The following is a 26,072-nucleotide window of genomic DNA, read 5'->3' as shown; positions in this document are numbered from 1 at the left end:
ATAAGTTTTGGATGTTACTGAATTCTATTATTCTATCTCACTGTATTTCCAGTTTTGGCACAGTATAAGCAATCACAAGAACAAAATATAAGAAAACCAATGGACTGCATTAGAGGCTTATAGCCCATTTAGTTATGTTTCAACAAATGAGAGATCACTTGCCCCTGAAACATGCTCAAACAGAATAATCCATTTGTGTATCTAAAAGGTAAACTTCTACTAAACAGTTGAAGATGTGATTCCATGTGCCTCAAAGAAAGGAGAATTTAATTCTACTTCCATTTAATTTCAATATATTCCATCATCTTTATAACACCAGGCTTCCCAAGGCAGATTACAATAACATTTAAGATGAGCCCATCAGGAAACAGGATATCCTCACTGAAATTTGGCCATCTGTATTGTATACAGTGTATTTAGTTTTTACTGTAGAAATATGAGCACAAAATACAGAGTTTAAAATTGCTGTTTCTACCAGCTGTAATAAATTTTAAACTGTTTTAGTGATATTCAATTGTTATTTCATGATATTTATATCTGCATATGGGAAGCTTTCAAATACATTAAAAAGCTGTCCAATAAGTTTTAAAAAAATACTTTTGTCCTCCACCTTTTAAGGCACTGCCTATCCATTTGAAACAGCTTTAGACTTGTTACAGATGGACCAACAATAAAACTACAACAATGTGGATTTAGCAGCTCATAGGCTTGCTTGCTTTATTTTGAGAAAACGGGGATGACGGCTGCGCTGGGAAGGGGAAACTTAGGCTATCCTAATTGGCTTCCTTGCTTACAATGGACTAGATAGGCTCACTTCCACTCCTGTTTATTAAACCTCCTTGTGTAGCCCATGGATTAAAGTGACTATTGAGGCAGTTTACATTTAGTTGTTTTACAGGGCCCCAGAGGCCACTGGACTTGAGCATAGGCAGAAGCACCAGCAGACATCTGAAAAGGCTGTGACGTGATCGTTGCTGCATTCTTTTGTGAAGCACTGTAAGATTGTCTTAGCTTGGGCAATGCAGCTTATGGCAGAGCAGTGATTCAGGGGGCCTTTTTCATCGTCCCCTAATTACAGTATTGCTTAGATACATCCCGCTTGTCTGGTCTAGTCCAGCAATGATGGTAAGAAAGGTGAAATATGTTGATACCTGTTAACTTCCTTGCCCTGGAAGAATTCTGCATGTGGGATTTTATTGTCTTATCTGTGTATTTCTTTGTCAGTGTGCATAGTTCAAAGCTCATTGTTTCCAATTTTAATTTACACTAAATGCTGCAAGACTTAAATGGGGTAATTTTGGGATATGGTGAAATAGTAACATAGTAGATGATGACCAGTGTGGTCCATCCGGTCAGCCCAACAAGATAAACTCATTACATATGATTATTTATTTGTTATTTCCTTGTCATCAAGCAGATGCAGCCATTACAGATGGGTTGTGTCCATCAACCAGCAGAGGGAGATAGAGAGCACACTTTTTTCAGTGCCTCATACCAGCTTGCTCCACTGCCTCTCTTCAGTATTCTCTATCTCCCCTAGCAGAGTGGCTGCAGCTTCTTCGAGCTCCATCTAAAATCTGCCTGGAGGTTGCTCCTGTGCTTTTGCCAGTTGTTAGCAGGGGTGTTGGAGGCTATAGCAGCTTTACTTTAAAGGCACATAGGTTCGCCCTTTCCCTACCTTACCCATACCTCCGTGGATGTGGACACATTGCTTAGCTTTCCCTGTCCTTCCCCACCAACAGTGGATGCAGGCACATAGGTTTGCCCTTTCCCTGCCTTTCCCACTCACCTGAGCCTCCGGAGTTCTATTTACCTCTGCTTTCCTCACAGCGTAAAAAAAAAAAAAAAAAAAGTCACGTCGCGCTTAGACGCTGGAACAGAGGTTTTTCCTTTCCTTTTTCTGTGGGACCGGAGCTGTGACACTCGGTCCAGTGAGGTAAGAGTGTTTTCTGACTCCGCCAGGGTGGGCCCGTGATTGGGGCGATTTTGGTGCGAACCGCCATTTTGAATTTTACCGCCGTTTTCGGCGATGGCTGCAGAGACAGTAAAGCGCTGTTCCAAGTGTGGCAAGCGCAGATCAGCAGCGGGGCTCTGTAAATCGTGCTGTACAGACGTTAGAGCCGGCCCGAGCATGGCGAGCGACGATTCTTCGTGCTCTGAGCTGGCAGCGGGCGCCATTTTGAATTTACCACATGGCGCGACCTCCGCTGAGACGGAGAGTCCTGAGCCCTTGGGAGGCCTCGGAGTGAGGCTGATATGGGAGCTACTAGCCCCGGCAGAGATCCCCATGGTGAGTTTTTCTCCCCTGATTTTGTCTTATTAATGTATAAAGCATACATGCTTAAAAGAGCTCTCCCACAAAGCCCAGCACGGGCCTCTTCTAATGCCCCCCCCCCCCCCCCCCCAGTGGATTCTAGCCTGGGTATGCCCTCTGAGGCGTTATTCCCTGATAATTGGCAGAATATGAAGCGCAGAAGGGCTCATTCCCCTTCAGAGAGTGCTGCACCTCCCCCCCCCCCTTTCCCCCGTGGTCGGGCTGCAAGGATTCGGAGGACTCTGGCAGGCCTTCATGGTCTTAGGAGCCAGAGTCTGGTGCAGAAGTGACTCAGGATCTGGACGATCCCTCCGCGGTGAGGATTTTCCACCGTGATGATCCGCCAGTGCTTATTTCTGATGCCCTGCAGGCTCTCTCTATTGAGGACCCTGCCAGTGGCACAGCCTCCTCTGTGAATCCTAGGATGGCTAGTACCAAAAAGCCTGCTCGAGCCTTTCCTTTGCATAACTCCATCCAAGAGCTTATTTCGGCTCAGTGGGCTGACCCCGAGGGACCTTTTGAAAGTTTCCAGGGCTATGGGGCAATTATACCCTCTGAGTGAGGAGCATATGGCTTGCTTTGCTATGCCTAAAGTGGATGCCCTAGTCACAGCTGTGACGAAGAGAACTACCCTCCCAGTTGAAGGAGGTGTTGCCCTGAAGGATATTCAAGACCGTAGACTGGAATCAGCACTTAAACGTTCATTTGAAATTGCAGGTCTCACTATTCGGGCGTCTGCATGCAGTTGTTATGCTGCTAGAGCCTGCCTGGCTTGGTTGCAACAGGCAGTGGAACAGCCCGGTGATGGGAGCGGAGCCCTTTTCAGATGTGGCTCCGCGGATGGAGTCGGCCTTGTCCTTTCTTGCTGACGCCCTTTATGATATTGTCAGAGCTTTGGCTAAACACATGGCAGTAGCAGTGGCGGCTCGCCGTCTTCTTTGGCTACGGCATTGGGCGGCGGACATGGCCTCTAAGCAAAGGTTGGTGAAGTTGCCCTTTCAAGGCCTTCTGTTTTGAGAGGAGTTGGAGAAAATTGTGAAGGGCCTGGGTGAGGCTAAACCCCAGCGCTTGCCCGAAGATAGGCCTCGGCCTTCCTCTAAGGGTGCGGCGGTCCACTCCTCTTACAGACCTCGCTTCCGTGAAGCTCGAAGGTACCACCTGGGGCATTCTGCTGGGTTCACTTCTCGTGCCCGTTTTCAGCAGAGGAACTCCTTTCGCTCGGACAAACGTTCCACAGCCACTGGCTCAAGGCCTGGAGTTCAGGGGCGACCCTCTCAATGATGGTGCACCGGCCCTCTCCTCGAGTCCTGTGATTGGAGGACGTCTTTCCCTTTTTGCCGAGGAGTGGGCCAACATTTCCTCAGATCAGTGGGTCTTGGACCTGATCAGAGACGGTTACAGAATAGAATTCAACGCCCCTGTAAGAGACGTGTTTGTGGAGTCCCGATGCGGTTCTGCCGCCAAACGGGCGGCGGTAGAGGAGACTTTACAAGGTCTGATTCAGATAGGGGCCGTGTCCCCGGTACCTCCCGCCGAACACGGCTGCGGCCGCTACTCCATCTACTTTGTGGTGCCGCGAAAAGGAGGGTCTTTTCGCCCTATTCTGGACTTAAAAGAATTAAACAAGTCCCTGAGAGTGCGGCATTTTCACATGGAAACCCTGCGCTCCATCATTGCGGCGGTACAGCCAGGAGAGTTTCTCACGTCTCTGGACCTGAAAGAAGCTTACTTGCACATTCCAATTTGGCCCCGCACCAGAAGTTTCTGAGGTTTGCGGTGATGGGAAAGCATTTCCAGTTCCGGGCCTTGCCTTTTGGCCTCGCCACAGCTCCCCGCACCTTTTTGAAGGTTATGGTGGTAGTAGCTGCCTTTCTAAGGTGAGAGGGTATTCGGGTTCACCCGTACCTAGACGACTGGCTCATTCGAGCAAACTCTGCTGCAGAGAGTCAGCATATAGCCAGAGTGGTCTCAGTACTTCAATCTCTGGGCTGGGTCGTCAATTTGGCCAAAAGTCACCTGACCCCCCCCGCAGTCTCTAGAATATTTGGGGGCCAGGTTCGACACAGCTTCGGGGTATGTGTACCTACCCAAGCAAAGGCGGTGCAAGCTTCAGAATCAGGTCTGTCTGCTCTTGAGGATGCCCCGCCCGCGAGCTTGGGACATTGTCCAGCTGCTTGGATCGATGACGGCCACCATGGAACTGGTGCCCTGGGCGAGAGCGCACCTGAGACCTCTACAGTATGCTGTACTCCAAAGATGGTCTCCAGTATCTCAGGATTACCAATGCAGACTCTCTTGGCTCCCTGCGGCTCGACTCAGCATGGAGTGGTGGCTCTCAGACAGCATGCTGCGGCGAGGAATACCGCTGGCGCTCCCCGATTGGTGCCTAGTGGTGACAGATGCCAGTCTGAAAGGCTGGGGCGCACATTGCAAGGGGAAGCATGCCCAGGGTCTATGGACACCCGAGGAGTCGGAGTGGTCCATCAACCGCCTAGAGTTGAAAGCGGTGTTTCAGGCGCTTCTGGCCTTTCAAGTGACCGTGGAAGGATTGGCTCTCAGAGTGATGTCGGACAACACGACAGCAGTGGCCTACATAAATCGACAAGGCGGCACTCAGTGCAGAGCTCTAGCCGCGCAGGCCGAACAAATTTGCCACTGGGCCGAGCTGCATCTTCAGTTTCTGTCGGCAGCTCGCATTGCAGGTCAGAGCAACGTGCAAGCCTATTATCTAAGAAGGCATCAGATCGATCCAGCGGAGTGGGAACTTGCAGACGAAGTGTTCCTGCAGATATGTGCCAAGTGGGGCAAGCCCGTGATGGATCTAATGGCTACAAGCTCCAATGCCAAAGTCCCGTGCTTCTTCAGCAGACGGAGAGATCCTCGCGCGGTGGGGTTGGATGCCTTGGCTCAACCCTGGCCTCCGGGCCTACTGTATGTGTTCCCTCCGTGGCCCTTGTTAGGGCTAGTGCTCCTGCAGATTCGGCTGCATCCAGGAGAAGTGGTTCTCGTCGCCCCGGATTGGCCCAGGAGGCCTTGGTATGCGGACCTCTGACAGATGCTCGTGGAGGATCCCCTTCAGTTACCTCTGGTTCCCAACCTGTTGTCACAGGATCCGGTGAGCATGGAGGACGCTGGCCGATTTGGTCTTATGGCCTGGCGATTGAGAGGGCGCAATTGAGAGGCAGAGGCTATTCCAATAAAGTAATTACCACTCTCCTGCAAGCCCGCAAGTGTTCCACTTCCGTGGCTTATGCCAGGATTTGGCGCCAGTTTGAAGTCTGGTGTGCTTCCAGAGAGATCACACCCCTGCGGGCTCCTGTCTCGCTGATTCTGGACTTTTTGCAGGATGGTGTACAAAAAGGCTTGGCCTATAATTCCCTGCAGGTGCAAGTGGCAGCGTTGGCCTCCCTTCATGACAAGGTTGAAGGCGTGTCTTTAGCTGCTCATCCGGATGTGGCACGGTTTCTTAGAGGGGTGCTTCGGCTCCGTCCTCCCGTGCGTGCACCTTGTCCAGCTTGGAACCTGGGGCTAGTGCTGAAGGCCCTTCAGGGTGCTCCCTCTGAACCGCTTCGGCGTGCTTCAGAGAAAGATTTGACACTGAAGGCCGTCTTGTTAGTGGCCATTACTGGTCAGAGCTCCAGGCGCTGTCCTGTAGAGACCCTTTTCTGCAGTTTTCAGAGTCCGGGGTCACGGTTTGGACCATGCCTTCCTTCTTGCCTAAATTTTCTTCAGCATTTCACCTAAACCAACCTATTTTCTTGCCCTCCTTTGTCGAGGAGGAGTTTCCAGAATCTTTTGGGCAATTGCACCTGTTGGACGTGCGCAGGACTCTGCTGCAGTATCTGCGAGTTACTAACTCTTTCAGGACCTCTGATCATCTGTTTGTTTTGCTATCAGGTCCTCCCAGAGGGTCTCCAGCGTTTAAAGCCACTATTGCCCGCTGGCTCAAAGAATCTATCTTTTCAGCTTATTTGCTTGCCGGCCGGCCTCCGCCTGATGCCTTTAAGGCGCATTCCACTAGAGGAATTTCCTCTTCTTGGGCTGAAACTGGAGCACTCTCTCTTCAAGAGATTTGTAGTGCAGCAACATGGGCTTCTAAACTCTCTTTTGCCCGACATTACAGGCTGGATGTGGCTGCCAGGAGGGACGCACATTTTGGAGCGCAAGTGCTGGCGCGTGGTGTGGCTTGTTCCCACCCTATCTAGGGATTGCTTTGATACATCCCATCTGTAATGGCTGCATCTGCTTGATGACAAGGAAGGGAAAATTAGATTCTTACCGTGATAATTTTCTTTCCTTTAGTCATAGCAGATGCAGCCATGATCCCTCCCTGTCTGATGCTATCTGCTGTAAATCTATTTCAGGTTCTGTTCGTGTTGCCTGGAGATTCCGTCCTTGGGAGAAAGTCAGAAAACAGTCTTCAGGATTCTTGTTCAATTAAAGGAGGATGACTTAATTCCCTCCGGTTTCATGTTTTGGAGGATGAGTTTATTCCCTCCGGGAGGATGAGTTTATTCCCTCCAGTTATGTCTCAGTGGAGGACGAGTTTATGCCCTCCGGGAGGATGTTTCATTCCCTCCATTCTGAGTTAATGCCCTTTGTTGTAGGGCCATCGTTCGCTATGAGGAAAGCTTATGTTATTCCCATTGCGGTTTGCCATACTGCTTTGGAAGCTTCAAATACTGAAGAGAGGCAGTGGAGCAAGCTGGTATGAGGCACTGAAAAAAGTGTGCTCTCTATCTCCCTCTGCTGGGTGATGGACACAACCCATCTGTAATGGCTGCATCTGCTATGACTAAAGGAAAGAAAATTATCACGGTAAGAACCTAATTTTCCCATTTGTATCCCACATTTTCCCACCTATTTGCAGGCTCAATGTGGCTTACATAATACTGTAGGTGTACGCCAAGCCGGTAAAGAACAAATACAAAGTGGTAATATGGTGGAATAAGAAACATGTGTTACAGACACATTTAGGAATCGTAGAGAAGATGAATTTCGTTAAGTCCAATTACTAGCTTTAGATAGTTGTGTAGCAGGGTTCAGGCTTTTAGGTTATGTCAGTAAGGTATGCTTTTTTGAATAGGTAAGTTTTTCGTGATTTCCTGAAGTTTAGATGGTCGTATGTTGTTTTTACGGCTTTTGGTAATGCATTTCACAGTTGTGTGCTTATGTAGGAGAAGCTGCTTCCATAAGTTGATTTGTATTTGAGTCCTTTGCAGTTTGGGTAATGAAGATTTAGGTATGTTCTTGTTGATTTGATTGTGTTTCTGGTTGGCAGGTCTATGAGCTCTTTCATATATCCTGGGGCTTCGCCGTAGATAATTTTGTGAACCATGGTGCAGATTTTGAAGGTGATACGTTCTTTGATTTGGAGCCAATGCAGTTTTTCTCGGAGGGGTTTAGCACTTTTGTATCGTGTTTTTCCAAATATTAGTCTGGCTGCCGTGTTTTGGGCGGTCTGTAGTTTCTTTATAAGTTGTTCTTTCCATCCTGCATAGATGCTGTTGCATTAGTCAACGTGGCTTAGTACCATTGATTGTACCAGGTTGCAGAATGTTTCTCGCGGGAATAATGGTTTCAGACGTTTGAGTTTCCACATTGAATGGAACATTTTCTTTGTTGTAGTTTTCACTTGGTTCTCTAGGGTGAGGTTTCGGTCGATTGTCACGCCGAGGATTTTCAGGCTGTCTGAGATAGAGAGGAGAGGGTGTAATCTGGGGTGATTATATTTATGGGTTTGTTCACGTATTGGGATGAGAGAATGAGACAGTGTGTTTTTTCCGTATCGAGTTTTAATTGAAATGCGCTTGCCCATGAATCCACGATGTTCAAACTTAGATTTATTTCATTGGTTATTTCTGTCGGATTGCATGTGTAAGGAATGTGTATTGTGACATCGTCGGCATAGATGAAAGGGTTAAGGCCTTGGTTGGCTAAGGATGTGGCTAGTGGCGTCATTATTAAGTTGAAGAGGATCGGTGATAACGGAGATCCTTGAGGTACTCTGCAGTCTGGTTTCCATGGTGAAGATATATCTGTGTTTGATTTCATGTGATAGGTTCTGGTGGTTAGGAAACCTTTGATTCAATTTATTATGTTTTCCGCTGATCCCAAAGTAATTGAGAAGTCCAATCAATATATTGTGGTCCACCATGTCGAATGCACTAGACATGTCAAATTGGAGGAGGAGTATGCTTTTTCCTGTTACTATTTCCTGCTTGAATTTGGTTAGGAGAGTGATTAATACTGTTTCAGTGCTGTGGTGGGATCGAAATCCTGATTCCCACTCGTGTAGTATTGAGAATTTATTTATATAATCAGAGAGTTGTTTGGTTACCATACTTTCCATCAGTTTAACTACCAATGGAATAGATGCTACTGGGCAGTAGTTTGAGATTTAGTTTGTTTTCTTCTTAGTTTCTTTTGGTATTGGGGTGAGTAGGATATTGCGGTTTTTCTTGGGGAAGAGGGCCTTTTTGGAGCATGTGGTTTAGATGTGATGTGAGATCGACTATGAAGCGTTTGGGTGCGGATTTTAATAGGTAGCTGGGGCAAGTGTCCAATCTACAGTGAGTGTCAGAGAACCTTTTAATCGCCTGGGTAACTGTTTCAGCAGTGAGGAGGGCGAATTTGGACCAGGTTCGGTCCGCTGGGTATTCTCCTCGGGTTGGATCCAAGCCATTGATGAAGTATTCGATATTAGTGGTGTTCTGAGGTAGCGTGCTGCGTAGTTTTGCAATTTTTTCATAGAAGTATTTGGCAAGTTTGACTGCCGTTGGGATGTCTGTGTTGGTTTTGGTAACCAAGGTAGTGTCTAGTAATTTGGTCACGAGTTTGTACAGTTTCTTTGAGGCATATTTTCAAAGCACTTAGCCTTCCAAAGTTCCATAGAAACCTATGGAACTTTGGAAGGCTAAGTGTTGTGAAAATATGCCTCTTTGTGTCTTTGTAATTTGGCCCAGTCGTTGAGTGAGTTGAGTGAGTGTTCGAACAATCTGGATGGATTACCAACAGCGCTCTCTTTTCCGTCCAACCAGACGCTTACAACTACAGTTACTGGCGTCGGTATACTTAGAAACCGATAGGGGTGTCACAAAAAGTGAAAACACTAACCATCTGTCTCGTCCAACTGTGACAGTTCTGCAGAATTTTAGTGCCTAGAATCCAACTGTGGCCTCCTAGGCACATGTATATTCTGTTGCTGGCTGCACCCTCACAACAAGACTGTATATAAGTTAAAGGTTAATTGGCTTCTGGTTGACCTTGCCATTTCAATTCCCTATTGTTCTTGATTTATTTTCATTGAGCCTGGTAGTTAGGAATTCCCAAATGTAAGAAACACTATGTCCTGCTTGTCCTCAGAAACAACAAAGTTACTCACCTGTAGCAGATGCTCTCCTAGGACAGCAGGGCGTGTGTTCTCATATCCCTCCCACCTCCTCTAGGAGTTATAGTCCTTTAGTTTGATATTGTACTGCTGGTCCCTTGGGCTCACGTGTGTGTGTGGGGGGGGGGGGGGGGGGGGTGGCAGCGACAATCACATGTGTGATGGGATGCTGCCAAAAGCTGCTTAAAGCTATAGATAATGATAAAGCATAATAGTAGTTTAACACGCGAACATGATAATGATGAGACAAACTAGTAGATTAACAAGCTAGTATTGTAAGGCATTTCTGGATAGTTGTGTTGGAGTTCATATTTGTTGGTCTTTGGGGTATGCCTTGTTGAAGAGATGGGTCTTCAGTAGTTTGCGGAAGTTATTTAATTCATAGAGCGTTTTTAGGTTGCGCGGCAGCCCATTCCAGAATTTTGTGCTCAGGTAGGAAAAGGTTGACGCATGCGTTGACTTGTATTTTAGACCTTTGCAGTTGGGGAGGTGAAGATTGAGGAAAGTTCGGGATGATTTTTTGGCATTCCTGGGTGGTAGGTCTATCAGGTCTGACATGTAGGCTGGGGCGTGTCCGTGGATGATTTTGTGAACTAGGGTACATGTTTTGAACGTGATGCGTTCTTTAAGTGGGAGCCAATGTAGCTTTTCTCGTAGGGGTCTAGCACTTTCATATTTTGATTTATCGAATATGAGTCTGGCTGCAGTATTCTCAGCTGTCTGAAGTTTTTTTATTATTTGCTCTTTGCAGCCTGCGTAGAGTGCATTGCAGTAATCTAGATGACTGAGTACCATTGATTGTACCAGGTTTCGGAAGACGATTCTTGGGAAGAAAGGTCTTACTCTTTTTAGTTTCCACATACTGCCTCGGGAACGAGGAAGTCAGTAGCATGCCTCCAGTCCCCGACGCGCACTCAGTTTGTGTATGAACTGAGCATGCTCACTGATTGGCAGCTGCAGGCATCTCACTGTCTTCCTCACTCCTGAGGCAGTACAAGAAGGAAGGAGGCCTCTTTTGGCAGTGGATTTCTTTAACTGGTGGGGCTTTGGCATCCCCACCAGCAAAGGTATGATACCTAATGTAGAGGGAGAAGACAGAAATGTGTGCGGCTGTGCCCCAATGGACTGCTGGCTATCTTCCACCTTTAATCGTGCGATTAACCGCAATTAAAATTTTTACTTGCAGTGCAGCCCTAGTATTTAATACTTGTTGTTTGATAAAACCAGCATTCACAAAACAACTTCATGGTGGTGTACAAAATCCGAATATGAAAAACTATAATACAACAGATAAGTAAACAAATCATACAAAAGGGGCTGAAAAGGAAAAAAAAAAATCAAGACTGAAACAAAAAGAGATGTGAGTGCATAGAACACATTATCCAGAGAACTGTAGCAAAGAAATATTGGGCACTGTTTTTTTACATACTATAAGGGCCCTGTTTACTAAGCTGCGTTGTAGGCGCGCTAGCGGTTTTAGTGCGTGCTAACGCTAGACACACCCATATATTCCTAAACAGGTCCCTAAATTTGTAGATAATCTATCATTAAACATTTGTGATGGTATTTGAGTTGGGCCACTTTAGTTGTTACTTTTGCTAATGACAAATTGTTAATTTTTGATACCTTTGTTTGTTTGTTTTCTCTTCTAGCTTTTCAGGGAAGTAAAAATAATGAAGATTTTAAATCACCCAAATATAGGTAAAGATTCTTTTCTTTAATTATGTTTCTTATGGTTACCATGATAGATAATAGTTTTCAGCAGTCAGTTTTTAAAGTGTGTGATCTCTGAAATTTGGATTAAAGAGTATCAAATAGTGTGTAATTTCTGATCTTCCCAAGCCCTTGAGAACTTAATCATCTCGCTTTACTCCAAAAAAGATGTTTTCAATATCAGAAAGTGTCAGCTGGGAAATCTGTTTTCTTGGTGGGGGATATTTCTTAGTGCATGTCATGAAAATGAATGTAAATTAACTTTGGAAAAACTTTTCTCCGAGGACAAGCATGATGATGTCATGAAGAATATTCTTACTGTTGGGTAATGTCACCGATGGAGCCCAGCACAAGAAGCTCCACAGTGTTCTTTTCTAGAAGCATTTGGAAGCACCTCATCATTCATGCTTTCTTCGTAGTACCCACCATAGTCATGCAGGATCAGGTCAGTCTTCATTTTTCCTTGGAGCAATGAGGACGCTATATCAGTGTTCACCTCAGCTCGTGCTTTTTTTGAGGCGGATATCTGCCTTTGGTTTCACTAATGTCCCATTGTGTGTCGTGTGGGACCAGAACACTCTCCCTTATTTTCTTTAGTCAGGTTTTTGGCATTTAAGTTCCCTTTTTCCAGTGTCAGCTCAACCATACTGCACAAATGGGTTGTTATCCCTTCCTACTAGCAGGTGGAGGTAGAGAAAAGACTGAATTCTACCAGTGAATACCACCAGTATAAGATGTAGTGCCCCAGTTCAGTGCCCCTGAGTCCCTGGCCTAGCTCCCCGCTTTGCTGGTCATGAGCTGTGCAGTGTGGTTGAGCGTAAGAGCTGCTCCTAGGCTTATGGATTTATTCTGTGCCTAGTTGAGCACTTGATAGTGCTACTGTTTGCAGCTTCGAACTTGGTCCCCATCCCCCAACCCCTTGCCTTGCCTAGCACCCTTGTGGGTGAATAACACCCCCCCCCCCCACCCCGGTTCTCTTGCAGCCCCAGGTTCCATTTATTTATTTATTTTTAGCCTGTCAGCTCTCCCCTGAGTTGCTGCTGCTGTAGCTTTAAGAGCTCAGTTTATATAGCTATAGGTGTGTGTGTGTGTGTGTGTAAAAAAAAAAAAAGCACAAAATTCAATTGGGGAAATCCCCTTTTGCTTATGAGTGAAGGATTTCCCCAATTAGCACCTTAGCACCCTTAGAGAGCCCGGGGCGCATCAGGGCTGCCCAGACTTTGTGTTGAGAGAATCCCCAGAGGCTCAGCAGGCCTCCCTCCCGGGCCTGCCACTTGGTTGGGAATGCTGGTGAGCAGGTACTGCAGGACCTGCAGATTAGTACAGCACCGGTTCTGTTTCTCTCAATCTCAGTGGGCCGTTTCTGAATTTGGAAATGGTCCAGGGGAAGGGAGGGGACATGGTTTGGCCTGGCTCTGCTCCTTCTTCTCCCGAGGCTTCGGGACGCATGGTCTGGATGTCTTTGGTGGGAACCATGACCATTTTACCTTCACAGGTTTCTCCTACCATTTTAATGCTAAAGGAACCTGTTCCCTCTACTCTGGGTTGGGGAGGTAGGGGGCTCCTGTCCCTTACCCCCCCAGAGCTTGGCTCAAATGGTCAAGTATGCTGTGATGGCAGACTGTGGGGTCCCCTCTTCTTTGCGGACCCTGCGAGGGGAGCCACTCCAGCAGCCAAAGGGTGCAGGTAGAAGGCATACTTCTGGAGGTGCTGGTGCCTTTGGGGGCAGAAGTGGGAGGTCCCTGTTCCCTGCCGGAGGAGGAACAATCACATGTTATCTGGCTCTTTCGGAGAGAGGAATTCTCATTTTTTTGAGGTTACTGCTTCTCTGGCTACGGTGTGGACTGCAGATGCAGGTCCTTTGGAAGGAAACACCTTGCTGGAGGGGCTCGTTGGACCCCCCCCCCCCCCCGCCCCCCCCCAGTTCCCTTATACAAGGTCTTGTCCACATGATGATGGCGGAGTGGGAAGTTCGATTGCCCTCTTTGAGGAATCAGAGTGCTGGATCGCTTCTATATCTTTGTTCTGGAGGAGGTGCTGAAGTATTGCTAGTTTCTCAAGGTTGACGCCCTTGGGTTTTGCCCTCGAGGGGTACCACGATAAAGTGGAGCAGCAGCTTCACATTGCGTTTTTTTTGTAGGGGCTTCCTGTGTCCAGGTGGCTATCTTTGGGGGTATGTTTAGGAGGTGACGCGCATGGAGTCTTGCGCTGCCATTTTAGCAGACATACTTTATGATCCTGGTCGCCTTGCTTCCTGCTCGGTCATCGCTTCAGTGGTGGGGCACAGGTGGCTGTGGCTCCACCACTGAGAGGCATATGCGGCCTCCAAGATGAAGTTGAGCCAGTTGCCCTTTAAGGGGTACTTGCTTGTTGGTGAGGGACATAGGGTGGCACATCATCTCGGACTTCCTGATTGTCGCCAGAAGGGTGCGCAGCACCGTAGCTTATAAGGGGCATTCCAACTGTTTTTTTGGGGTTTTTTTTAAATCTGTACGGTGCTGTCCAGCCCAAGGGGAGGGTTTCAGAGCAGACCCTTCAAGCAGGGCTCCTTTCATAGTCCTCGCAAGTCCAGTGCCACCAGCTCATTCTGGGGGAGTGGCAGCTGCTCAGTGAGGGTGTGCTAGGCCCCTTGGTTGTCCCGGTGGGGGGAAGGGGAGGCAGGCTGTCCATCTTCCAGGATGAATGGGCTCATGTCACCTCAGATCAGTGGGTCCTGGAGGTGGTAGAGAGTGGATACTCTGTGAAGTTTGCCCATCTTGTTCCCAAAGTTTTCATGGCCCTTTCCCTGTGACTGCCCTAAAGCAGGAAGCGGACGTTCTTCAACACCTTTACATGGGGTGGTGGAGCTTATGATGCTGGTGGAGTGCAGCCACAGCTGTTATTCCATCTACTTTGTGGTCCCAAAGAAAAGGGGGTTCCTCCCAGCCCATTCTGGACCTCATAGGGGTGAACGCTTGCATGTGGGTTCAGCACTTTTGTATAGAGACTTTACACTCTGTCATCACATTGTTTTGGTCAGGGGAGTTTTTAACTTCCCCAGACCTCACGAAAGCCTACCTGCATATCCCTGTTGTGGATTTCTACAGGAAGTATTTGCACTTCTGTGTGCAGGGGCAGCATTTTCAGTTCCAAACTTTCTCATTTGGCCTGGCTATGGCACCATGCACCTATTCCAAAGCTATGGTTCTGATGGATGCGCACCTGAGACACCAAGGGGTGCAGGTTCACCCATGCGGGGCCGACTTGGAGGCAAAGTCTGTTCAAGCCTCGGCTCAGTTGATTTTTCTTTTCTGGAGTCCTTGGGCTGCATCATGAACCAACCCAAGAGTCACTTGGTGCTTCTCAGATGCTGGAGTACTTGGGGATCCCATTTAACACGGTCCAGGGGATGGTGGTGTTCTTGGAGGAATGGATGCAGAAACAGTAGTTGTTCGAACTTCAGATGCCCACAGTTTGGGACTATTTGCAGCTACTGGGCTCCATGGCAACAACTCTGGAGGTTGTCCCTTGGTTGCGGGCCCACGTGCATCCTCTGCAGCAGGCCCTCTTGAAGCAGTGGCTCCCGACCGGTCAGGGCTTTCACCATCCTCTTTCTCTTACGCCAAAGGTGAGGCTCAGTCTGGACTGGTGGGACAGTGCAGCCCATCTGTTGAAAGGAGTTCTAAAGGGGTGGAAAGGACAAGTGAGGCGATTAAATTTGCAGATGACACAAAACTATGAAATATTGCAGGAAGACCTTAGGAAATTGGGAGACCGGGCATCCAAATGACAGATGAAATTTAATGTGGACAAATGCAAGGTGAAGCACATTGGAAAGTATAATCGAATCATAGTTATCTATTGCTAGGGTCCACCTTGAGGGTCAGCACTCAAGAAAAAAGATTAGGTGGTGTTTTAGATAATACGTTGAAATCTTCTGCTCAGTGTGCGGCGGCAGCCAAAAAAGCAAACAGGATGCTAGGAATTATTAGGAAAGGGATGGTTAATAAGACCAAAAATACTATAATGCCTCTATCACTCCATGGTGCAACCGCACCTTGAGTATTGCATTCAGTTCTAGTTGCTGTATCTCAGAAAAGGTTCAAAGAAGAGCAACCAAAATGATAAGGGGGATGGAACGCCTCTCGTATGAGGAAAGGCTAAATAGGTTAGGGCTGTTCAGCTTGGAAAAGAGAGAGATGAGGGGAGATATGATTGAGGATACAAAATCCTGAGTGGTGTAGAACGAGTAGAAGTAAATCTATTTTTATTTGTTCCAAAAGTACAAAGACTAGGAGACACTCGAAGTTACATGTGTCAGCGAGGCACTTTTATAGGAGGAAATATTTTTTCATTCCATGAATAGTTAAATTCTGGAACTCTTTGCCGGAGGATGTGGTAATAGTAGTTAGCTTATCTAGGTTTAAAAAAGGTTTGGACAGATTCCTGGAGGAAAAGTCCATAGTCTGCTATTGAGACAGACATGGGGAAGCACTGCTTGCCCTGACATTTGTAGCATACAATGTTGTCACAATTTGGGTTTCTGCCAGGTATTTGTAACCTGACTTGGTCATTGCTGGAAACAGGATATTGGGCTAGATGGACCATTGGTCTGACCCAGTATCGCTACTCTTTTTTATGTTCTTATAAGTTTCTCTGAATCCTTCTCAGTGGGCTTTGGCCACCATGGATGCAAGTCTCCTTGGTTGTGTGGCTCACTGTCTAGGCCATGTAGCGCAGGGCCTTTGGTTGAGCTAAGAGGTGGTTTGGACCATCAACCGCCTGGAAACCCAGGCAGTGCACCTGGCTTTGCTGGAATTTTGGCGGTTGCTAGAGGGCAAGGTAGTCAAAATGATGTCTGACAACACCACGGCTTTGGCATACATCCACAAGCAAGGAGGTACCTGGAGCCAGGCTGCCACTCTGAAGGCGACGAGTCTGTTGCTGGGCGGAGACCCTTCTGATGGCCCTTGCTGGCAAGGGCAATGTGCAAGCAGATTCTCTCAGCACTCTCTCCTGGATCCAAGGCAGTGGGGCATCAGGCCTTTTAGCTTATTCTGGACCACTGGATGCCCCTACTCTTCAGCTTGATGGCGACACAGGCTAACACAAAGGCAGATCGCTTTTTCAGTTGGTGGAGGGATCTGGCCTCCCAGTGGATCAATGCCCTTATTCAACCAATGCCAGAAGAGGAACCCCTTTTTCTTCCCTCTGTAGCCCCTCATAGTGTACCTTTTGTACAGGATTGCACATCTTTGCCACCGAGGAGCTTGGGTGAGGTGCATCGGGCTTAGGCCAAGGTGCACCGACACCGATCTCCTTCGACACATGGTGCTGGAAGCTCCGGGGTGCCGAAGGATCTGGCCCCCGAGAAGCATCGACGCCAGGAAGATCCCCCCCCCCAATCCATTCAAGAGGTGTCGATGTGTGCGTCTCCCAGCAGATGAGATCCTGCTCTCGCACCTCAGGCAGTTCTGCAACCTGATCTCCAACCAGCCCCACAGCCATTACCAATGACGGCTCTCGATGAGCGTACCCAGGCCTTGCTCCCGGAGCTTTTGGAGGGCTTAATGCATCAATCAGCATTGGGTGTGCTTGCGCCTACCGTGCTTTCTTTTGAAGCCCCATCTGGCCTTAGTTTGGCCCCATTGTCGATTGCCACCCAGGCCGGCTCTCCGTCGATGTCAGTGGAGGAAGCTTCGCCGGAGTCGAGACAAGAGCAGACTCCTCGATGCAGTTCTCGATGCAGGCCTGGTCTCGGACATCCCTGAGGGAAATGCTGTTCGATACAGAACGCTCGTGGGAGTCAGAAGAGGGTCCCAGCTACTTTTCCTCGGATGAGTCGTACAGGATCCCTTCTGAACCTTCCCTTCCACCTGAGAGACTGCTGTCTCCACCTGAGAGCCTCTCATTCACCTCTTTTGTACAGGAGATGGCTGAGGCCATCCCATTTCCCGTAGAAGTGGAGGATGAGCCCAGGGCTAAGGTGCTCAAGATCCTGGACTACACCTCTCCACCTAAAGAGGCAGTGATGGCTCCTCTGCACAAGGTACTAAAGGCAGTCCTCATTGGAACTGGGCGTCCCCTGTGGTCCCCGAGACGATAGATACCCAATATCGGATCCACAGGGAATCTGGGTTGGCGAGGTCTCAGTTACCCCACAATTCCATGGTGATGGATGCTGCTCTTAAGAGAGCCAAGAGTACTAGGGGCTATGCCTCGGCTCCCCCAGGCAGAGAAGCTAGAACCTTGGATTCTCTTAAAAGAATCCAAGAGAAAGATATATCAGGCCGCTATGCTCATCACTCGTATTCAGTCATGCCAGCTCTTCACAAGCATCTATTTGTGGAAATCGGTGAAGAAGCTGTCTGACTTGATTGACGCGCTCCCTCTGGAGCAGGCTGAGCCTTTTCGCCAGTTGGTCAAACAGCAGAAGGCGTGTCACAAGTTTTTGGTCAGGGGCACTTTTGACATGGCATCCAGAATCTCTGCCCAAGGTATAGCAATGTGCAGACTCTCATGGCTGCATGTTTCTGACCTGAACCATTCAGTTCAGCAGAGGATGGCAGATGCCCTTTGCCGGGGGGTGGGGGGGGGGGGGAGAGGGTAATCTTTTCAGAGAGAAGGTTGATGAGCTCGTTGATCAGATGAAAAAGCACACTGATGCTATATCTTCTCTCTCCCGTCGGGCACCTTCTGCAACCACCTCTTCATCTAGGAGGTATTTTAGTGGGTTGCCAGCCTGCTCAGGCTCCACCCTAGTATGCTCGTTCTCGTCAACAGCGTGCACCCAAGGGCCCTGCTGCTCCCCGGCAAAAGCAATGGACGGGCTTTTGACAGGCTCCAGCAGAGCATAAAGTGTTGGTGCCGGACGAGTTGCCGGTTGGGGGGAGGTTAAACTTTTTTCCACCAAAGATGGCCTCTCGTAACCTCTAACCGGTGGGTTCTTCAAATAGTCCAGTTGGGATGCTTTCTCAATTTGATATCCAAACCTCCAAATTGCCCACAGAGTGCTCATTAAGCTCTCAGCACAATCAGGTACTTGCAGAGGAACTCTCCGCCCTTTCTTAAGGCCCATGCGGTCAAACCCGTTCCACCAGGGTAAGAAGGGCAGGGATTCTATTCCAGGTACTTCCTTGTGCAGAAAAAGACTTGGGGGGGGGGGGGGGGTGCTTCTCATTCTAAATGTGAGGGCCCTGAACAAATTCCTACTCCGAGAAAAGTTCAGGATGCTTTCCCTCGGCTCCCTTCTTACCATGATTCAGAAAAACGATTGTCTATGCTCTCTGGACTTAAAGGATGCATATACACACATCCCAATACTTCCAGCTCACAGGAAGTATCTTTGATTTCGGCTGGGAACACATAATTTTCAGTACCGCGTATTCCCTTTGTATAGCGGTAGTTGCAGCGTTGCTACACAGACTTGGAGTGCATGTGTTTCTTTTATCTCGATGATTGGCTGTGAAGAGCACCTCGGAGGAAGGTGCTCTAGGGTCCATGTGGAAGACTATACAGGTGCTGGTGCTGCTAGGGTTCATAATAAACTACCCCAAGTCCCACCTCCATCCTGTCCAACAATTGGAATTCATAGGAGCCCTGCTTGACACTCGGACTGTTCGAGCCTATCTTCCAGAGACGCATGTGGACGATCTTCTGTCCCTTTCGTCCAAGGTTGACATCGCAGCAGGTCACAGCTCAGCAGATGTTGAGGTTGTTGGACCACATTGCTTCCACCGTATATGTTACACCCATGGCCTGTCTTCACATGAGATCTGCTCAATGGAACCTGGCTTCTCAATGGCATCCGAGTGTTCCCCGAGCTTGTACACTCTTTTCAGTGGTGGACAATTCGGTCCAATCTGATCTTGGGACTTCCGTTTCAAATTCCTCAGGTGCAAAAAGTGCTGACAACGGATTCATCACTACTGGGGTGGGTGGCTCTTGTAGATGGACTTCTCACTCAAGGAGCCTGGTCCCTCCAGGAAACGAATTTTCAGATAAATCTCGTGGAGCTCTGAGCGATCTGGAATGCTCCAAAGGTTTTCAGAGGTCGGCTGTCCAACCAAATTATCTTAGTTCAAACAGACAATCAGATTGCAATGTATTACACCAATAAGCAGGGGAGCACCGGATCTCACCCTCTGTGACAGGAGGCTGTCCAGAAGTGGCTCTGGGCACGCCGTCATGGCATGTTTCTCTAGACTACTTATTTGGCAGGCATAAACAGTGTCCTGACCGACAGACTGAGCAGGATAATGCAACCTCACGAGTGGTCTCTGAACATGGGCGTAGCCCACAAGATCTTCCAAGCATGGGGCACCCCCTCTGTGGATCTTTTTGCCACTCAGTTTAATCACAAGGTCCCTCAGTTCTGTTCTAGGCTTCAGGCCCACGGCAGATTAGCGTCAGATGCCTTTCTCCTTCATTGGGGAACAGGCCTTCTCTATGCATATCCTCCGATACCTCTAGTGGAAAAGACTTTGTTGAAACTCAAGCAAGACTATGGAACCATGATTCTGATGGCACCTACTGGCTGCGACAGATTTGGTGCCCCTTTCTTCTGGAATTGTCCTCCAAAGAACCGTGGAGATTGGAGTGTTTTCTGACCCTCATCACTCAGAATGAGGGGTCGCTTCTATATCCCAACCTCCAGTCTCTGGCTCTCACGGCCTGGATGTTGAGAGCCTAGAATTCGCTTCCTTGAGTCTTTCAGATGGTGTTTCCTGGGTCTTGCTGGCTTCCAGGAAAGATTCCACTAAGAGGTGTTATTCTTTTGAATGGAGAAGGTTTGCAGTCTGGAAGATGGTTTTTTGGTGGCTGTTACTTCATCTTATAGGGTCAATGAGCTTCAGGCCTTAGATAGTGGATGCACCTTATACTAAGTTTCATCACAACAGAATAGTCCTCCGCATGCACCCTAAGTTCCTGCCGAAGTTGGTGTCTGAGTTCCATCTGAACCAGTCAATTGTCTTGCCAACATTTTTCCCCTGACCCCATGCCCACCCTGGCTTGCACACCTTGGACTGCAAGAGAGCGTTGGCCTTTTTACATGGAGCGGACAAAGCCTTTCAGACAGTCCACCCAGTTGTTTGTTTCTTTTCATCCCAACAGGAGGGAAGTCACCGGTAAAAACACCATTTCTAATTGGCTAGCAGATTGCATTTCCTTTGCTTACGCCCAAGCTGGGCTGACTTTGGAGGGCCATGTCACGGCTCATAATGTTAGAGCCATGGCTATGTCAGTGGCCCACTTAGTCTGCCTCCATTGAAGAGATTTGCAAGGCTGCGACGTGGTCTTCAGTCCACACATTCACATCTCGCTACTGCCTTGAGCAGGATACCTGATGTGACAGTGAGTTTGGGCAGTCAGTGTTGCAGAATCTGTTTGGGGTTTAGAATCCAACTCCTCTTCTAGGCCTGTTTTGTTCTGTTCCAAGCTGCACTCTCAGCTAGTTTGTATATAGTTTCAGGTTAATCTGTGTTTTGTCGCCATTGTGAGGCCCAATTGGCCACTGTTTGTTGTTTTGGGTCAGGCTGGATGCTAGGGATTCCCCGCTTGGAAGTATTATTAAGCCTTCTTGTCCTCAGAGAAAGCGAAGATATTTACCTGTAGCAGGTATTCTCTGAGGACAGCAGGCTGCTTATTCTCACAATCCCGCCCACCTCCCCTTGGAGTTATTGCTTTCTTACATTTTTCTTATGCTGTTGAATTAAACTGAGGAGCGTGGTAGCACAACGGGTGGGAAGGTATGCCACACATGTGCAGTGGGGCGCAGCATTAATGACAGAAGGCTCTGGCAACTTTTTTGCTATCTATCATGCTGGTTCCTAGGCCGATGCGGATCGTCGACCCACTTGTAAGAATAATAAGTCTGCTATTCTTGGAGAATACCTGCTACAGGTAAGTATCTTTGCTTTTTTTCCGGTCAGTTTGATTTAGATAAGGAGCTTCAATTTTTTTATAATATAGGACCGAAGCTTTGGAATAAGCTACCTACCTCCTTGAGAACACACACATTTGGACCAATTGAAAAAAAAAATCCTTGAAAACCTTTTTGTTTGTATGCTTTCCAAGATGTTGCCTAAAGTGAAGACAAGATGACTCTTAAATTCAGATTTTTTTAAAATGTGTATTTTATGTCCTTGATTATATGTATATATTGTGAACTGCTGAGAATGATAGAGCTTACTGATTTTAAATTTTAGAAATAAAATGCATCCAACCTGGGGTGGAGGGGTTAATGTAGAGGGCTTCACACGCAGGATCAGTGGTCTGCACAGGAGAGGCAATATAAAATCAGCCTTCACAAGTTAAGAGCCATCTTGATGATAAAAAAGGCAAATAGATTTAGACAAGAAGATTGCCTTAAAGGCAAAAACACATTTTTTTTTAAGGTATGTTAGAAGCAAGAGGCTGGTCGAAGAATTAGTTGGACCACTGGATGACTGAGGGGTAAAAGGAGCACTCATAACTACATAAATGTTACCATATTGGTACAGATCGAAGGTCCATCAAGCCCAACATCCTGTTTCCAACAGCGGCCAATCTAGGTTACAAGTACCCAGCAAGATCCCAAAACAGTACAATGCATTTTACATAAGAATATAAGAATAGCCATACCAATGGTCAATCTGTTGCTTATCCTAGAAATAAACAGTGGATTTTCCCCAAGTCCATCTTAATAATGTCTTATGGACTTTTAGGAAGCTGTCCAAACCTTTTTTTTTAAACCCCCACTAAGCTCTTTTACCACGTTCTCTAATAACGAATTCCAGAGTTTAATTATACGTTGAGTGAAGAAATATTTTTTCTGATTTGTTTTAAATATACTATTTTGTAGATTCATTGCATGCCCCTCCCCCCCTAGTATTTTTGGAAAGAGTAAATAAGCGATTCACATCTACCCGTTCCACTCCACTCACTATTTTATAGACCTCTATCATATCTCTCCTCAGCCGTCTTTTCTCCAGTCTGAAGATCTCTAGCCACTTTAGTCTTTCTTCATAGGGAAGTCGTCCCATCCCTATCATTTTTGTTTCCCTTCTCTGTACCTTTTCTAATTCCACTCAATCCTTTTTTTTTTTTTTTTAAGATGCGATAACCAGAATTGCACATAGTATTCAAGGTGCGGTTGCACCATGGAGCAATACAAAGGCATTATAATGGCCTCCTTTTTGTTTTCTATTCCTTTCCTAATAATATCTAACATTTTATTTGCTTTCTTTGCCACCCCCGTACACTGAGCAGAAGGTTTTAACATATCAACAATGACACCTAGATCCCTTTCCTGGTTGATGACTCCTAATGTGGAACTTTGCATTACGTAGCTATAGTTTGGGTTCCTCTTTCCCACGTGCATCACTTTGCACTTGCTTACATTAAATGTCGTCTATCATCTGGATGCCCAGTCAGTCTCATAAGGTCCTCTTGTAACTTTTCACAATCCTCTTGCAATTTAACAACTTTGAATAACTTTGTGTCATCAGCAAATTTAATAACCTCACTAGTTACTCCCATCTCTAGATCATTTATAAATGTTAAAAAGCAGTGATCCTAGCACAGACCCCTGCGAAACCCCACTATCTACCCTTCTCCATTGAGAATACTGACCACTCAGGGTAGATGAGGCCATAGCGGAGAGACTAAATGAATTTTTTGTTTCAGTCTTCACTGAGCAAGGTGTGGAGGTGATACCATTTGCCAGAAATAATATTCAATGGAGGTGTGTCAGAGAAACTGAAACACATGGAAGATATGGCAACTTGACAAATTAAAGCAGCAAATCACTTGGACTGGATGGTATCAGTCTCAGAGTACTAATAGAACAGAAAAATGAACTAGCAGAGCTATAACTGGAAGATTGGAGGAGGGCCAATATAATGCCATTTTTTTAAGGCTTCCAGAGGTGAGCCTGATGTTAGTGACATGCAAAATGGTGGAGACTGTTATAAAGAACAAAATTACTGAGCATACACACATGCACGGATTAATGAAACAAAGCTAACCTCACGAATCAGCTACATTTCTTTGAAGGAATGAATAAAAGTGGGTAAAGGTGAGGGGGTTGATATTGTGTATCTGTATTCTCAAGAGTCATTTGACAAAGTACTTCATGAACAACTGCTGAGGAAATTAGAAAGTCATGAGATAGGAGGCAATGCTCTATTGTGGATTAAGAACTGGTTAAAGGATAGAAAACAGAGTATGGTTAAATGGTCAGTATTCTCAATAAAGAAGGGTAGATATTGGGGCTCCCCAGCAGCCTCTACTGGGACTGCTTTTTAACATAGTTACAAATGATCTAGAGATGGGAATAACTAGTAAGGTAATTACATTTGCTGACAACAAAGTTATTCAAAGTTAAGTCACAAAAGGACCTTATGCAACTGAAAAATTGGGCATTCAAAAGGCAGAAGACATTTCATGTGAGCAAATGCAAAGTTATGCATGTAGGAAAGAGGAAACCAAACTATAGCTACGTGATGAAAGGTTCCAAATTAGGAGTCATGGCCCAGGAAAAGGGTATCCTCTCCTGAGAGTGTTCACCACTCTCTGCACGAGTCCATGATATAGAGGACATTGCATAACATGTAGACCAGTTCTGTGATTGGGTGAGCTGGGCACACGTACGTCCCGGCACTTGGTGTACATGTGGACAGTAGATTAGGTAAGGCTTTGGCTAATTAGGACAACTGAGCTGACCAGATGGTGATTGTTATTAGCTTGGTACAGGATGGCTGTCCTAGATAATGAAGCCTCTGGCCTTTGGTTTGGTACGCCTTAGCAGAGCTGGTATGGATGGCTCCTTAATAATGAGGCTAACATAGTAGATGGTGGTAGATAGACCTGTATGGTCCATCCAGTCTGCCCAACAAGATAAGGTATGATGTAATACTACATATGTATACCTGATCTTGACTTGTCCTTGCTATTTTCAGGGCATAGACCCTAGAAGTCTGCCCAACACTGGCTTTGCTTCCTAATTACTGGCATTTGCCATCTAATCACCGTTAAGCTTCTTTGGATCCATTCCTTCTAAACAGGATTCCTTTTTGTTTATCCCATGTATTTTTGAAGTCTGTTACAGTTTTCATCTCCACCTCCTGCGGGAGGGCATTCCAGGTATCTACCACACTCTTTGTGAAAAAGTACTTCCTGACTGTATTCCTGAGTTGGCCCCCCTGCAACCTCAATTCATTTCCTCTAGTTCTACCACCTTTACGTCTCTGGGAAAAGGTTTGTTTGTAGATTAATACCTTTCAAATATTTGAATGTCTGTATCATATCACCCAGTCTCTCCTTTCCTCCAGGATATACGTGTTTAGTTCTCCAGTCTCATACGTCTTGTGACGCAAACCCCATACTATTTTGTCGCTTTTCTCTAAACCAATTCAAATCTTTTTATGTCCTTAGTAGGATGGCCTCCAAACCTTACCAGACAGCCTTTCAGCAATATTGCTTAGAAAAATGTTGAACCGGCCCAAGAACCGAATCTCATGGTATACCACTGGTAACATCCTTTTCCTCAGAATGAGCTCCATTTTCCACTATCACCTTCCACTCAACCAGTTCCTAACCTAATCACTTTAAGTCCCATACCGAGGGCACTCTGTTTATTAGTCCCTTGATTCAAAACTCTGGTCACAAACTGAAAGAAATTAAGCAAGTTTGTCTGACAGGATCTGCCTCTAGTGAGGTCCTGAAATCCACTGGATTCCAAAAACTTTACTATTGTGTTAAACGCATTTCCATTCATTTATTTACCACAGAAGTAAGACTTACCGGCCTGTAGTTCCCAACGTCTTTCTTTCTTTTGCTTCTGTGAAGAGGGTCCACATCTGCTCTTCTCCAGTTTTCTGGGACCCCTCCCGACTCTAGAGAAGCATTGAGAATGTTAGCCAGCGGAGCCGCTAGAACTTCCCAAAGTTCCTTTAGTACTCTTGCATGTGACCACAGAACAGAAATATTTGTTAAGCAATTCTGCCTTCTCTCTATCAGCTTCTACTTATTCTTCCCCTTCACCTTTGAGCCTTACAGTGCCACTTTTGCACTTCCTTCTATCAGTAACATCTAAAAATGAGTTGTCATTGTCCTTAGCTGAAGAAAGCTTCCTTTGAGCCACTTGATACCTGTCACCTGAAGTACCTGACCTAGAAAGTCCTTGTTCTTGGGTGGTGGTCAGTTAGCTCTATGCCCTAGTACAGGCTTGTCCAAGTTTAGCCCTCAGGGGTTGTAAATAGGCCAGGTTTTCAGGATACCCCTAACGAATATGCATGCTCACTATATCCAGCGCTGCGTACGTCTAGTAGCGTTGTAGAAATGATTAGTAGTGTATGCAGATCTCTCTCATGCATATTCATTGTAAGTATACAATAGGGCAATAAAAGATTTTACAAATCAACAATATTTTCAACACTATGTTTTGTTGATAATTATACTAACAAATAACTATTAAATACTAAATACACACATTTTTGATTGCACATGACCCCTTCAGAACATACATAAATGTTAAAACTACCCCAATAAACCCCAAAGTAAAGATCAGTTGGAATCCTCTTTAGTCAGTCCATGCATCTTGAGTGAAACTCCAAAGAGAATCCAAACAGCAGTATTACTTTCCTGATGTAATGTCAAATTGTTCTCCTAATATCCAGCCTTCAGGGACCTTGG

The 26,072-nt window shown here is 46.6% G+C and overlaps 1 protein-coding gene across 3 annotated transcripts in view; it reads left to right on the top strand.

Moving 5' to 3' along the window:
- The window catches only part of MARK3 (microtubule affinity regulating kinase 3), a 171,941-nt gene that overhangs the window by 57,250 nt on the left and 88,619 nt on the right, over positions 1-26,072 (top strand). For all 3 annotated transcript variants that reach the window (XM_030214150.1, XM_030214148.1, XM_030214149.1), the window contains exon 4: positions 11,357-11,405. In XM_030214150.1, the coding sequence (XP_030070010.1) occupies positions 11,357-11,405 (49 nt within the window). The remainder of the gene's footprint in view (positions 1-11,356; positions 11,406-26,072) is intronic.

The sequence above is a fragment of the Microcaecilia unicolor genome, chromosome 9 (genome assembly GCF_901765095.1).
Source record: "Microcaecilia unicolor chromosome 9, aMicUni1.1, whole genome shotgun sequence".
Classification (NCBI taxonomy): domain Eukaryota; kingdom Metazoa; phylum Chordata; class Amphibia; order Gymnophiona; family Siphonopidae; genus Microcaecilia; species Microcaecilia unicolor.
Note: the sequence above shows the minus strand (reverse complement) of the source record. Positions and strands in the feature narration are given on the sequence as shown.